This window comes from Rhinoraja longicauda, chromosome 25, assembly GCF_053455715.1.
Source record: "Rhinoraja longicauda isolate Sanriku21f chromosome 25, sRhiLon1.1, whole genome shotgun sequence".
Classification (NCBI taxonomy): Eukaryota; Metazoa; Chordata; class Chondrichthyes; order Rajiformes; family Arhynchobatidae; genus Rhinoraja; species Rhinoraja longicauda.
Genome location: NC_135977.1, coordinates 7,928,864 through 7,945,033, shown reverse-complemented (window position 1 = coordinate 7,945,033; position 16,170 = coordinate 7,928,864). Strand labels below are relative to the sequence as shown.

Below are 16,170 nucleotides of genomic sequence, written 5' to 3'. Positions count from 1 at the left end.
AGTGACAGACAATAAAATGGTAGCTTTGCCAATGCTGGCATATCCCAAGTGTACAAAAATCATTCCACAAGTGAGCACTTGTAACCCGTGACATACACAAATCATTTTGAGATTGATAAAGTTATTTAAATAGCAATAAACAACTTCTTCTCACCAGTTAACTCTTTCTGCTTGGATTGAGTTGCTGTGTTCCTTGGCATTTTGTCTTTGAATGTGATCTGATAAAAAATAAAATAAAATGTATTATCACAGTTCATTACTCTCTGGCCAATTTTTCATCGAAAAAAAATTAATATCAGTGATTTTTGTACATTTTGAGATTGTGCCAGGCTGAAAAGATTTATTGTTCCAAGAAAAAACATTTCCAAAAAGTTCCAAATGTTCATTTGGCCACCTACTGTACAAGCAATTGTGGATTGGCAGTTGATTTTTTCAGAAGCCAAACTAAAGCCAATTTTTCAGCATTGTTTGGTCATTGAAAGAGACATTTGGCGCCTTAATGGCGTCAATGGTCTTTGATCATTGTAAATAAGTGTTTTAAAGGAGAGCAAAAAAAAACAATGTTAAAGAAACTTAGTGGATCAGGCAGCAGCTGCGGAGGGAAATGGACAGACAATGTTATGTGTCGGGATCCCTCTTCAAAACCAGAGTAGAGTGGAAATAGCTCATAGAAAGAGGTTTCCTTCCCATTCTCTTATCAACCCGTCTATCCTCGGCCTCCTCCATTGACAGAATGGGGTCACATGCAAACTGGAAGAACAGCACCCAATATTCCGCTTGAGTAGTCTACAACCTAATGGCATCAGCATTGAATTCTCCAATTTGAGGGAACCACTCCTCTTGCTTCTCCTCCTTCTGATCTACTTGGGTCCTTTCACGCACACCTTTCATTCCACCCCCTCCATCACTCAGTTCCTTTCACCTCACCCTCCTTTTGCTCATCAGCCACCCTTCAGGATCTCTATTCCCCCCTCCCAGCTGTTTCAATCTACCCACCATCCTTCCCTCTGATTCTACACCTCACTTCATTACATTTCAATCCCTTCTTACCTGGATCCATCTGTCACCACAAGGTCTTCCCTCAACTCTGCCCCTTACCTCCTTCTACCAGCTATCTCCCCATACTCCAATCTTGAAGAAGGGTTCCAACCCGAAACGTCGTTGGTCCCTTTCCCGCCACAGATGCTGCATGACCTGTTTACTCCCTCTTGCAAGATGTCTTTTGCCCAAAAGTCCAGCATCGGCAGTCTCTTCTGCCCCTTTTAAGGGAGACCTCCAAGGATCAACAGAAGTATCAGGAATATGACTAAAGCAGGAGAAAAACAGTGCAAAGGTAATCTGGCAGCAGCAGGCAGCAACCTCTATACTTTTTTTAATGGGAACTTGTGTTTTTGCACAAATAAAAACACAGACCAGTGTTTGGGTATTCTTTACTTTTTTTATAGCATGCACGCTGAAGTTGAACAGATTGTGACAAGTGACTTTCATCATAATGATCTTTGGGTTAAAGCAGCATCTGAAACAGATCAATCAAAACTGCTCCCTGGATTAACTCAGTCTGTTCAGAAAGATCAAAGGAGGGCAAGTATCTCAGAGACAAAGATCAAGACAATATAGATGGAAGTTCCCTGCCTATCCTCCTGGGTCATGTTCTTCCTCAGGACAATAAGATTTAACTTATAAAAAAGGTAGGCAAATGGAACACTAACGGGATTTTACTTCTGATGAAGAGTCTTTGACCTGAAACATTAACATTGTTTCTCTTTCCCAGATGCTGCCTGACCTGCTGAATGTTTCCAATATTTTGTTTTTATTTCAGATTGCCAGTATTTGCAATTTGCTTTTGATTTTTACTTCAGGAATAGACTTACTCCAATGAATTTTGACACCAGTAACACTTCCTGAATATCTTGCTATCTTATAGAAAGCAAATGTTCCAGGTATTGACCTACCATTGAACAGTATAAACACACCATCTCTTGAGATCTGTGGTCTGTCCCTCAGGCTATACTTTCAAGATTCAATTAGTTTTCCCAATTGTAACCAGACAAGCTTGATCTTGACTCATGCCGCACATGCATATTTTCAAGGAGTAATCAAGAGCAGCTGGAATACAGCTACAAACAGCTTTCCTATAACAATACTGGCTGGTAGGAATATAGAGTCATAGAGTTATATAGCGTGAAAACAGGCCCTTTGACCCAACTTGACCACACGGACCAAAATGTCCCATCTACACTAGTCCCGCCTGCCTGCGTTTGGCCCATATCCCTCTAAACCCGTCCTATCAATGTACCTGTCTAAATGTTTCTTACACATGGAATTAGTACCTGCCTCAACTACCTCCTCTGGCAGCTCATTCCATGCACCCGCCACCCTTAATGTAAAAAAGTTACCCCTCAGGTTCCTATTAAATCTTTCCCCCCTCACCTTAAACCTATGTCCTCTGGTTCTCGATTCCCCTACTCTGGGCAAGAGACTCTGTGTATCTACCCGATCTATTCCTCTCATGATATTGTATACCTCTATAAGATCATCCCTCATCCTCCTGCGCTCCAAGGAATAGAGTCCTAGCCTGCTCAACACCTCCCTATAGGTCAGACCCTCGAGTCCTGGCAACGTCCTCATAAATTTTCTCTGCATCCTTTCCAGCTTGACACATCCTTCCTATAACATGGTGACCAGAACTGAACACAATACTCCAAATGCAGCCTTACCAACATCTAATATAACTGCAATATGACCTCCCAACATCTAAACTCAATACTCTGACTGATGAAGGCCAATGTGCCCAAAGTATACCGGAAACTTTTTTGATCTGTATTACACTTTGGGAAGAATTTTTCTGAATGAACCTCAGAAAATCGGTTCACATATAATACCTGGTCTAAATTTGTCAGAATTACTTTGATCTTTCTTATCAGCTGCTACTTAATGGAACCTTAAATTAATTTATCATATATCTGTACATTAGTTTATCGACTACATCTTTCAGCACCATCCTTATCCCTGTAAACCATTGAATCTTTGCACTTCCAGATGTAGCTCGCCGAGGATGACAGTGAGCAGGAAGGATTGATAGTGGATGATAACGTGGGCAGAATAGGTTTACAGGGAAAATGAATGGGGGAGTGTGATTGCTCTGTGAGACTTGATGAGCTAAATGGCCTCCATCCATGTCATAAGGAGATGTGAAATATAACTACTCTGATCATTATCTTATTCTGGAAATCTTACCACTTTATCAAGTTCTGTGAAGAGAGTCTCCCCTTGTTCCTTATCACTGGCTCTTCTTGCTGTGATAGGAGAGATATTGTCATTTAAGTCAGAATGTAGCCGTTTCTGGACCGATGTCAACATCCCATTCTGGGAGCTTTTCTCTGCCTGGAGAATTGAAGGCTCCGTCTTTGGTGCAAAGGTGTTCTTACTGTTATTAACCGAGGAACAACCATTGCTCCTAAGAGCGGCATCGTCATCTCCTGCCATGCTTGAAGAACTTTCAGTCCTATTCTGTAACTTTTCATTATGTTGTGTCTTAATTGTCCAATAGGATTCAGACGTCCTGGGATTTTCAGGCACTAGTCCTGCCTTGGAATCCTTGCCACTCTCAGAGTCCCAGTCAGAATCAGTACTACAGATGCAAGGATCCAAAGCAGATGATGTTGCTCTTTGTTGAAAAGTCTGGAGAGATTTCATTGAACTATCATCAATATGTTTCAGTGGATCGAGGACAACAACCATACTGGAGGTCATTTCTATAATTCGGGGAACAACAAAACATTTTAAAGGAAAACAATTGTGTACGTTTATTACAATACACAGATAAATAGAATGTCAGTAGAATTTTTTATGTTGTACAAGATCAAATTACCTATGCAACATATCAACAATTCAACCGCAGTGCTTCAGGAAATGCTTTGAATGTGTACCATTTTGTGTCATATTTCACAGGAAATAAATTCATATAACAGCCTCCAAATCCTATTGACTAAAGACTGATCAAAATGCATCTCAAAACAGGCCTGCTTCATACAGTAAAATGAAAAGAGAAAAATATATTATAAATTTCCCTTTAAGAGAAGAGACATCAGCCAAGAAATTAATAGGGGGTTTTATGGAGGATTCCCATTTATTTATCCTAATATTGTTAACTCAAAGCTTCAATCGCAATGTTTATCCTGGTAATGCATGTCCAGACTGATTAATTCAGGGCTCCTGTACAACTCGAGCTCATTCATGCCATAGATGCACTTTTTAAAAGGGAGGGAACCAATAATCCGTAGAGTCTGGAAATTAATGTGGAAACTGAAAACGTCTCAGAATAATGATAGGACCAAGACAATGGGAATGGTCGTCTCATTTTAGTGATGCTAATTTCAAGTTCCTAGTTTAAAAGAATGGGCATTTAAAGAAAGACATATTGACATATGATAGCATTGAAAAGAGGCATCAATGGGAGTAGGTAGCAAAACAGCTACTAATGCCTCCAAGTACCACATCCCAGTAACAATAAAACTGAGTCTGTGGAACAGACCAATGTTTCATCGTATCATAGTTCCAGCAGAGCTGTCTACCTTAACCTGCCACAATTTGTAACTACTTTCATTCCAAAGAAACAACTACCAGTTTGGTTGCAGCCAATGAGATAACACCCCATGTGAGGAGTAAAACAGTTAAAAGTGTAGAAGATCATCACTGAGGGAGTAACTGTTAATGTCTTTACTGGATATATATGAATGTTTCACATGTTCTTTGCTTGGTTCCAGCTTTTATTCTTTGTGCAGAAGGCATTGACATTAACAGCAACAGAAACGATTTCTGAGATAAGCCTGTATGCGACAAGTACCATGATGCAGGATTGAAGGAATAGTCCCAAATGCATTCTGTGATCCCTTTACCTCAAACCACCACATAAATTGAGACCCTAGTGTAATGGATAATTACATAGAGGGCATTGCACACAATCTGAAACGACATGTGCACGAGAAGAGACGCAGGTGAAAGTACACCCTGGAATATGGGCTGCTGGATAGTAAACTCAGTTTCTAGCTCGCCTGAGGATGAGAAAATTGTTGGCATTCAATTCAGCAGCAGCTCTCTGAATTATTGGAAAGCCAAACCAGGAGAGACGTCAGTGGGATGAGGTCAGATTCTGGCTTGTGTAGTTTCCTATCACAAAGATCCACTGTTTGTCATCGCGCGTGGAGTAAAGAGCAGAATTATTTCAACTGTTCTGATCAAAGCTTAAACTGGTGCCATTAAGATAGTGGGCTCTATGATTTCCAGCACCTTCAGAAAGAAAGTACAAATATAGTTTCAAGCTCTTCACAGATTATCTGCCATCCACTTTCCTGCAAAGTAATGGGAGTACTTGATAAGTAAGGCAGTGATGTTACATGAGTGGCATAAATCGTCCCTCGTAAAATGTGAGCACATCTGTTCCTGCACTACCCGATTAACCACTTCTCTAAAATGTCATGAGTGACAATTTTTACCTTAATTTAATTTTATTTGTAGTAAATTGTTTTTATATACAAATTGGTACTGTATAAATTCAAGGGGATGTGTTATTTTTGATAGGCCTAATCAAGTGTAATTCAGGTCTACAGTTTGGACTGCGTTTGTAATCTTAACATTCATTTTTAATCAGGACAAATATTGGTGCCTCAAGGGCCTTCCACTTGTTCGGAGTCAACCACATGATGGCAACAGATATGCTAGAACCCCAACAAATCAAACACCTGCAAATGGCTTAGTCAATAAAAATGAAATGTGTGCAGAGCTGTAATTAATTAAACCAGGAAATTAAAAAATTGAAGGTCATACATTGCATGCAACACTAAAGATGTTGTGCAGCCACTTAAAGAAAAGGGCATTTATCTCTTGATTGAAAACAAACCAGATTTAATAAAGGCAATGCTGTGCATATACACATTCTCAACAATGGGCCTGTTTATTTGATTGTTAAGCTTACTATATCAGTTTTAACTACTTGTTTTTGGCATTCCTCGAGCCAAATGCAGATTGCATACTATAAGGGACATGACTGATTTTAATTTTAAAAAGAATGGATAGGAATTATTCCAAACTACAACAAAATAGTTTTCAGCTACACAGTCCTGGCACAGTGGCACAGCGGTAGAGTTGCTGCCCTACAGTGCCAGAGACCAGGGTTCGAACCTGACCTTGGGTTCTGTCTGTATGGAGTTTGTATATTCTCCCTGTGACCACGTGGATTTTCTCTGGTTTCCTCCTACACTCCAAAGACATGCAGGTTTGTAGGTTAATTGGCTTTGGTAAAATTGGAAATTGTCCCTGGTATGTAGGATAGTGTTAGTTTACGGGTTAATCGCTGGTCAGCGCAGAGATGGTGGGCCGAAGGGCCTGTTTCCGCACAGTATCTCTAAAGTCTTTCAAAGTTGTTTCTTTTTCTCAAAAAGAAGGCAATGAGGTAAACATAATATGTACCATCAAGCTCACTGTGACTGCTGTTCTTCTGATTCCGAAGATCTTGTATTTGTGCTCGGATCTTTGGTCTGGGCTCCAGGTCCTCAGTATCCACTACCTAAAGGCAACAGATATTAATCGGTAAATAACTTTCCATATGAAAGGAGATATAACAATATAAAATCAGCCTCATTATAAACTATTCAGTATAAAATATTTCATACTTTATTCTCATGAATGACCTTAAAACCAGAGGTCCATATATTTTACCTTACATTGTTCACTATACATTAGCTCCTTTCTCATGAGGATCAGGATTGCAAATCCATAGAAACTAGGCCTGGACTGTAGTTCAGGAGCTCCTGTCTCCTGGAAACTGCAATGATGACACTATAAAAACAGTTTTTAGTACTCTCAAATTGCTCATTTACTCAGGGCAGGCAGGTAGCACCATCCTAAGGCAAGTAGTGACTGTAGTAATCAAAAACAAAGATTCTACTGCTCCAAAAGCATTAATTCAATTTCTCATTAACCTTTCAGGAATGATGGCAAATTATCAGTTTAGAACTGTTAATTACATAAAATTATACTTAAAAGTGTTTACTTATAAACAAACATATTTCTTCCAGCTACCTCTTATCTTAATTAAAGTTACTGAACTGCTGACCCACGTAGCTTAAGGTCAAGAAAGTCAATAACTACATAGAGTTACAGTAACACAAATGGCCCGAATCAGTCAGAAACATAGCACAACAGTTGGTCACTTGACCAATAGACCTGTGCCAATCTTAGCCCTGATGGTACAGGACTATCATGGTAGACTAATGCTGGCCCTTCAACTGGAGCTATGAACAGGTTCGGAGCATTTTCTATAACCTTCCATATTTTTTTACATATTCTAACAATGTCAGTAATAGGGAAGTTATTGGAGAAAAAATTGAGGGACAGGATTAATTAAAGATAACATTGCTTTTGGTGGAGGGGATTCTTCAAAGGTGTCCTGAAGTGTTTTGATGAGGGCACTATAGTTAATGCAGTTAACATGGACTTCAATGCAGCCTTTGAGAAAGAGCCACATGGGAAAATGTTCCAAAAAGATTAAGCACATGGAATCCATGACAAATTAGATTCTAAATTGGCGTGATATTTGGAAGCAGAGGATGATGAAAGATGTCTGAAGATGTTCTCATCCCCTCACCGACGGGAGTTTTGTGAAACCCTCTCTCACTACTCCCCCTCCGTAATTCCTGCTGCTCTATGGCAATCTAAAGAAGGATCCCAACTTGAAATGTCACCTATCCATGTTCTCCAGAGATACTGCCTGACCCACTGAGTTACTTCAGCACCTTATATCTATTTTTGTAAACCAGATTCTGTAGTTCTGGAGCAGTGACTGCTCCACTGCGAAATCTCCTCAAGGTATGAAGAAGTTCTCTTCCTCTTTCCGACGATTCTGTGACCCTCTTTCATGTCCCCCTCTGTGATCCCTGCTAATCTCCTGCTCAACGACAGTCTAAATAAGGGTCCTGACCCAAATTGTCACCTAGCCATGTTCTTCAGAGATGTTGCCTGACCTGCTAAGTTACTCTACTTTCACGCGCTTTTAGTGACTTCCAATTTGACATTCACACTATGTGGCATCTGTTCAGTACACTAAGTATAGAAATCAAACTTTGCAATGTGCATGACTTCAGTTTGACTTCATTTACGTAATATCTGGGTATATCTCACAATGTAGTGAATGTTGACCAAGATGGATGCAAATCTTGTCATCTACGTCACTCCACCCAATAAAAAACTGGACTCAGCTGATAGGATCGTTAACTTTAATGCACCACGCAAGGCTGAATAATGTTTTGTTACAACAGGAATTTGAGTGAGGAATCAGTGAGTAGTTAGTTCCATGGAATTCTTCCTCAGCAGTGAAGGGCAGAAAGTGGACATAAAAGTTGTAGACAACAATAAAGAAAATAAAGGAATTATTTTCCTCCCGTGCAGATACATCCTATTGATTGCCATGATGCACGCTTGGCACAGCCTCTCTAAGAAAATTTATTTTTCTTTCAATAGAAGGATCATCAGTTCGCAATTGTTCTTATGGAACTTGAGGCAAGCCATGTTATTGTGTTAGCACATTTCCATTGTAACCTGGAAGCCAAAAGCTGCAAGAATAAAAAAGGAACAAAAAAAATCCAAGCAAGTTAATTAACGTATGAAGACGCATTGTGCAGATAATCAGCACAAGTCTGTTGCCAGGTACTCTCTCTAAATATGCAGGGCTTCTTTGGATTTAAAATAGATTCCTCTTTGACCTCTGATCTTGCCGTGCAACAACTCTTTAGAATCCAAGGAGAAAGGAAAAACCACCAAGTTTCAAGGCAACCATGCATGCTCAGAAAAGCAGCAGGTATTCATTCTTCAGAATCTCCAGTCCTCTTAGTAATGGCTGAATGGAAGAAACTTTTCCTTTAAATTCAGCATTATTACAATGGAAACATATTGTTCTCCAGATCAGCATGAAGAAACCCACACAAAATGAATAAGTTTAATTAGACACTATTCAGAAATCTCTCCATTTCAAATGGTACAGGTTTGATGGTCAGCGTATTGTTACTCTTAGAGAAACTTATCAGTTGCAAGGATTCAGATCACATGCAGGATAATGATTCTAGGCTTAAATATTTATAAAGAAAAGTTACAAATCACAGGCAGTTCTCTCCCAGATCTAGAGCAAACTTGGGACAGAATTGCTCACGAGTTCACCCATGAACACTGATACTTCACACAAGGATGAACATAGTGCAAAATCTATACTGCAGTGCACGTTAATATGAGTTACATTTGCTACTGAATTTCCCTTCAAACGTTTGATGGCTTAAACAGTGAACACTCAATTTCACTGAACAAATTGCTTCAGTATTTCCAATACTAAATTGAAGGAAAATGTTGCCCTTCCCCAAAAGGAAATCAAACAAACAGCCAGACTACTTGGAGCCAGATGTTCCCGAGGAAGATTTGGAAAGTGTCAGCATAAATGTTGAGATTTATACTGCATATTAGCGAATAAAAACTATTTGACAAAAAACAAGCTGTCAGTTAATTTAAAACTATATTAGAGGATTATTATTTTGGTAATTGCTCATTCTATATGCTTCTACCCTCTGAAAAAATCTTCTTGCCGTACAACTCCATTGGATATGAGTAGCCCAGTGATTCCTTCACACTGGCAGTTGTTTCATGTCCAAGTCTTTGAAGGCTACTTAATCTAACTTCCTAAAAGATGGCAATAAATGTAGTCAATCTTTTACATCCTGGCTTTACCTTGCAATAAACATTATTCCCTTATCATGTATCTGTACACTGCGAATGGCTCGATTGTAATAATGTATGGTCTTTCTGTTGGCTGGTGAACACGCAGCAAAAGCTTTTCACTGTACCTTGGTACACATGATAATATACTAAACTAAACATACCCAATATTCACGTATAAAATTACTAATGGGGATCACTAGACAGCAATAAGGGGGAAAACCTTGGAAAAGGTGTGAGTGATGTTGTGCAAGAAAGATTGAGATGTTGAAACAATTATGACCCCAGTCTGCCCTGGGATTCATTTTGTGATTAATCTGTTGATTGGAACTATGGAATGAATGTCATTTTGTAATGGCCATAGAATAGAGCATAGTTTCAGGCAATAGTTTCAACTGAGAAGGATTCCTCATGTCCCGCTTTGCTCAACAGATTCAAAAGCTTTTGTAAGGCTAAGGACATGAATCTTTAACCCTACCATTGCATACAAAGGTCAAATGCATGGAGGAAATTGCCTGGGGCAATGTTCCTGCATTTTGATGTGTTTCTGTTCAGGAGAGTGTTCTGCTGCTGCAGATAGTGAAATGTTCTCACAGCTCCACTGACCGTTTGATTATGACTTTTGTTGCTGTCGGAATGGAATTTGCATGTTCTCATCATGAGTGTCCTCTGGGTGCTCTGGTTTCCTTCCACATCCCATAGATGTATTGATAGATCAATTTGATGCTGTAAATTACACACAGTGTAGGTTTCTGTAGGTGGCCGGTAGGTTAATTGGCAGAGGGAGCAGGGAAGTGACAATGGGCATGTACGGGAGAAATGGTTTCAGGGAACTAAGTGGAGGAATGAGATTATGCTGAAAGCTGACATACCAGTGATGGACTGAATGGCTCCTTCCATAGCATAAAATATACAATGAAATGTAAATATAAAATGTACTATTGTGCCCCTGCAGTACAGCACTTGAATAGAACAAATGAAGTTTACCAGCAAGCCCCCAATTGGGACAAAAGTTTTATTAAATTAAAGATAACTTCAAATTTCTATAAATTATAAGAAACAGCAAAGTGTTAGGGAATAGTAAAATACAACTAACAACAGAAATTTATCAAATGGCTCGAATGGAGAAAAATCAGTTTGAAAAGTGTTATTGAATTATAGTTAAACTTCACTTGCAATGTTAAATGCTTTTCCATCCTCTCAGATGAAGTAAGAGACGATCAAATTGGGCACTGTTTTCACTATCAGTGCTGCAGAAAAGTAACACTTTGTGGAAAAAGATGCTTAATCGCTTGTTTAAATGAGTCAGCCGCAGGGCATGCACTTTCCCCTGAGGGAATAATGGAAATTGTTCATTGTGCAGTTCCACCGTCCTACCTACCACTGTGCAACCATCTTTCCCTTGCAGATTTTGCTTTGAAAGATGGCAACAGTAAAAGTATCAGATTTGAAATTAAATTTTGCATGGGTTTTCATCGTGAAATAATTCTATCAAAGGCGCAAAGGTTTAAACAGAGCGCTGTCGGCTTAGTGCGTGGGAATTTAAACAAAGAGCTGTCGGCTGCCGCGCTATGGGTCCTGAATATAGCGCTACCGGCCGCAGCGCAATGGGCTTTAAACATAGCGCTCGAGCCACAGCACTATGGGTCACAGACTGTTCAGGCAAAATTCTCATATAACAAGAGGGAATTGTACAATTTAAATGGCTGGCAACTCGGTAAATCTGAACCATATATTGGGGAGGGTATAACATATTGGCAACATCAAAGATAATTCAATGAAGGACAGACACAAAGAAGGGAATTGAAGTTTGAAAACGTAGAAAGCAAAATAAACTGCAAGAGCAAAGGGTGCCGCAATAGAGATGAGATATCAGAAATATGTTAAATTGTCAAAATTAAAGGTGTTCTATATAAATGGTTACGGCAATTATAACAAGAGAGATGAATTAATAACATATATAGAAGTAAATAGTTTAATCTAATTGCCGTTATTGAAACTGGTTGAAGCGTGGCCAAAGTTTGGAACTGAATGTTCAAGGATAGTTGACATTTTTGAAAGAAACAAATGAGATCATGTAATTAAATTATAATATATTTAGAATCATCCCATAGGTATTGACATGCAATACAGCAACAGTCTTTAAAAAGTTTAGCTAAAATAAGCTTATTGTTCCTTATAAAAGTTTAAGGCTTATAAAAAAATAACAATGTTAATCTCCTTGCAGCAAATTAGGAGATCTGCAGATTTATAAAGCGAGCAAAAATATAAAGTGCAGCCAAATTCAGCTCTAACTCCATCTACAAGAACGCAGATGACACCAGTGTGGAGGGCCAAGTCATGAACATTGATGAGTTGGAGTACAAGAAGGAGATAGAGATCTTAGTCATATGTTGTCAGGACGATAACCTGACAACATATGACTAACATAGAGAGAGAGAGGTGTGTTTAAATCCCATGCGCTAAGCCGACAGGTTCAATCCTAACTACGGGTGCTGTCTGTGTGGAGTTTGTACGCTCTCCCCGTGACCGCCTGGGTTTTCCCCGGGTGCTCTGGTTTCCTTCCAAATTCCAAAGACGTGCAGGTTTGTAGCTGAATTGGCCTCTGTAAATTATCCTTAGTGTGCAGGATAGAACTAGTGTATTGCTTTCACAAAATGCTGGAGTAACTCAGCAGGTCAGGCAGCATCTCAGGAGAGAAGGAATGTATTGGTAATCGCTGGTCGGCGTGGACTCGGTGAGCAGAAAGGCCTGTTTCCACGCTGTATCTCTAAACTAAATTGACTACAAAAACTGCGACATTTGTTCGTGATGACTGTTTTCTTAAAAATATTTATAATGTTTAACAATGGACACCAGGATAACATTTACAGTCTGTAATCAAATCATAAATTGTGGTTTGTTTATTGTTAAATAATGAAAATTGAGTAATTTCAAAACTGTAATCTAGTTAAATTCAAATGAGATCATGGGCAGCAAGTCATTATTCAAAACTAAGCTTCTTCTCACACTGATTTTAATGCAAAAGTTCAAGAGGCGGTTTTGCTGCTAGTTGTTTTTAATCTTTTAGTTTACCCTACAATAATGAAGGTGGTTTTGTCTACTTTGTGTTATGATTGTGAACCTATTGAAATCTTTGGAAAGTCCCCCTCAAATAAAACTTTGGACGTTACAAAATTAAGAGTTTAAGCACAGAGTAAATCTTCTTGCATTGCCTGGAATCTAGTAGAAATTTCATCGATGCTGACTTGAGCAATCATTCAAGTAGATTCATATCATTGTAATTATTTTTGATCTGATAAACTGTGTCCAGCAATTGACTGAAAAATATTTTCCAAACTACTTTACATGACAGGAAAAATAATCTCTTCCTGCGACTTCATGAGCTTTTTTTCTTATTAATGGATGACATAGAATTAAAGATGCCAATGCTTAGAATCTCAGGAAATTAAAGATTAACTTTATGGATAATCCCGTTGGCAATCCATGTGGGGAAGAAAAATAAGCATTGATAGAAGTTTAAACAAAAACAATTTTGAATAAAAACCTGGACAGGGCAAGGAAGCTATCGGATGTGAAACATCATATGAAGAAACTTCCAAGGAATTTGTGTGTACAGTGTGGGCAACTACTGTTGGAATGGTTTGGCAAAGGTTGCAAATTTAAATTCTATTTTGTTTTTATCCTTCCCTTTAAAAATAATACTTTCACTGTCATATATAGGAAGATACAAGTTCTACGTATTTAGCTAGTAATTATTGACTACATTTAATTATTGACTACATTCTACAGCTAAGTACCTATAAATGCTATGCCTGTGAATTTGTTTAATATAGCTCTTATTGATTCAGAATTTCCTCCTCCACAGGCTATGCCAGGTGGCATTGACAAGACCATGTTGAAGCTTTTAATGCACTCTCACTACATTATGTTCTGAAAGGTTTCAGGGTTTCCGTCGAGGTAAGAGATTGAAAAGAAGTTTCTCCCACCCCCCACATAAAACAAACCAAGGAACACTAAAACATACTTTTGAACACATACTAAAAATAACAAAAAGAAGAAAGGACAGACAGACTGTTGGCGAGGCATCCACTGCTGGTGAAGTTATGTGAACCGCTGCAGAAACATTAAGAATGAAGAGGTGCCCACATCTACTTTGTGATTTGAACAGGTAACAGCAGACAGTTTGCTCGGTGCAAACAATAGAAAAAAATTACTTCTTCAAACATAAGATTAAACCGATACTTAGTTTAAGAGTACTGTATCTAAGACTTAACAATACAAACCTCAAATCAGCACTGCAGTCACTTTAGAAAAGTATCAAGAAAAAATACTTGTATTCTATCAGCACCGAACTGGGTGAAAATGGTTGGATAGTAATCTTACTATCCAGCCATTTTCACCCAGTTGGTGCTGATAGAATACTAGTATTTTTACTATTAGAATGAGGCAATGCTTGCATGTTATAACAGGCTACAAAGTGAAGGTGAGCAGCATCGCTGGCAACAATGGGTCCCTCCCCAATGAGCTCAATGCTTTCTGACGTTGCTTTGACTGGAAGGTCAGTAGAGTAACATTACCCGCTCCATCTCTACCAACAGTTATGGGGCAAACGCAAGATCGGCCTTCCCGAGAGTGAATTTGCAGACAGCAACTTACCCGGAACGAGTCCCTGGCCACATCCTCAGGACCTGTGCAGATTAACTGCAGAACTATACACAGACATCTTTAACCCCTCACCACTGCATTCTGAGGTCCCCACCTGCTTCACGAAGACCACTATCACCCCACGCCAATGAGAAGGAAGGTAGCATCCCTTAATGACTACCGTCCAATGGTTCTGACATCCACCATCAAGAAGTGCTTCGAGAGACTGGTGATAGCGCACATTATTCCCATCCAAACTCCTGCACCTAGGAATTAGCAGCCCTCTCTGCCAGTGGATTCTCAACTTTCTGACCCACAGATCACAATTAGTGAGAATAGGTGACAACCCCTCCTCCACACCAATTCTCAACACCCGTGCACATGCAAAGACTATACTCCATATACAATCACGATGCCATCCTAATTCAGCACTAACTCCATCCACAAGTTTGCAGATGACGCCACTGTGGTGGGCCGTATCACAAGCAATAAGGGGACAGAGTACAGAAAGGAGACAGAGAACTTTGTAACATGGTGTCAAGACAACAACCTCTCCTTATATCAGCAAGACAAATGTTATCAACTTCAGGAAGCGTGGTGGAGTTGATGCCGCAATGGTGCTGAGTGGAAATAGTTGACAGCTTCAAGCTCCTTGGTGTTCATATTACTCTGTTGGTACTTCCTTAGGAGACCGAGGAAATTCGGCATTTTCAAATAACTCCTACAAAGTTCTACAGATGCACCATAGAAAGCAAACCGTTGGATTGCATCACAGCTTGATACGGGAACAGCTCTGTTCCAGAAGAAATTGCAGAGAGATGTATGTAGCTGACACTGAGGGAGAGGTTGTTATCCATCACACAGAACAGACTGCCCACCATTGACTCTATCTACACTTCAGGCTGTTTTGGAAAAGCAGCCAACATAATCAGAGACATTCCACCCCACTCATTCTTTCTTCTCCCTGTACCCGTCGGGCAAAAAGTACAGAAGCTTAAAAACATGCACCTTCAGACTCAGGAACAGCTTCTTCTCTCTGTTATCAGGCTTCTGGATGGTCCTTCCATAAGATAGGGTACTGTCCAATTCACCTCTATCCCATTGCTGACATTGGACTTTGCCTATGGAACCCGATGCACTAAAATGCTGAGAACTGTATTCTGTATCTTTCCCTTTGATCTAGCTATTGTACTTGAGTTTGAATTGTTTGTATTTATGTACACTATCTGCTCTGATTAGACAGCGTGTAAAACAAAGCTATCTTGATACACACTTGTATATCTGACAATAATAAACCTAAACCTAATTCTAACCAGTTGAGTTATGTGAGTAATAATTAACGAGTGAGATTACATGTGTACAGCCTATGGAAAGGAAATAATTAATAATATTGTAGCGTGTTCGAATCACCAATGTAGGGGTCACCAATGTAGTAAATGGGTTTTATTAACAAAACAGTGGTTGAACACACGTGCGCTTAGTTAGGGGAACAGTTAGGTGCTTGTTGCTGTTGAGAGGAGCACCACACTTCTGTTCACTCATGGGCTCGAGCTGAACTTCTCATCTCCAATTGTCAACTGTCATCTCCCTGTCACGTGATCGTTACAGTTCTGGTGACGAAGGTTCGATCAGTAAGTGCTTGACTCCCAGGTGGCGCCACAATGTGAACAATATATTCTCTATTAAATTAGATAGAAATGATTTAGAGCAAAAGACCCAGGAACTTTGGAAGACCCAAGGTTCGATTGTCTGTGTGTTCAATGATTG

At 39.4% G+C, this 16,170-nt stretch overlaps 1 protein-coding gene across 2 annotated transcripts in view; it reads right to left on the bottom strand.

The window, feature by feature from the left end:
• smtnb (smoothelin b) overlaps positions 1 to 16,170 on the bottom strand; it is a 166,471-nt gene that overhangs the window by 71,818 nt on the left and 78,483 nt on the right. For both annotated transcript variants that reach the window (XM_078421481.1, XM_078421480.1), the window contains exons 6-8: positions 6,469 to 6,565; positions 3,238 to 3,755; positions 155 to 218 (exon numbers count right to left, since the gene is read on the bottom strand). In XM_078421481.1, the coding sequence (XP_078277607.1) occupies positions 155 to 218; positions 3,238 to 3,755; positions 6,469 to 6,565 (679 nt within the window). The remainder of the gene's footprint in view (positions 1 to 154; positions 219 to 3,237; positions 3,756 to 6,468; positions 6,566 to 16,170) is intronic.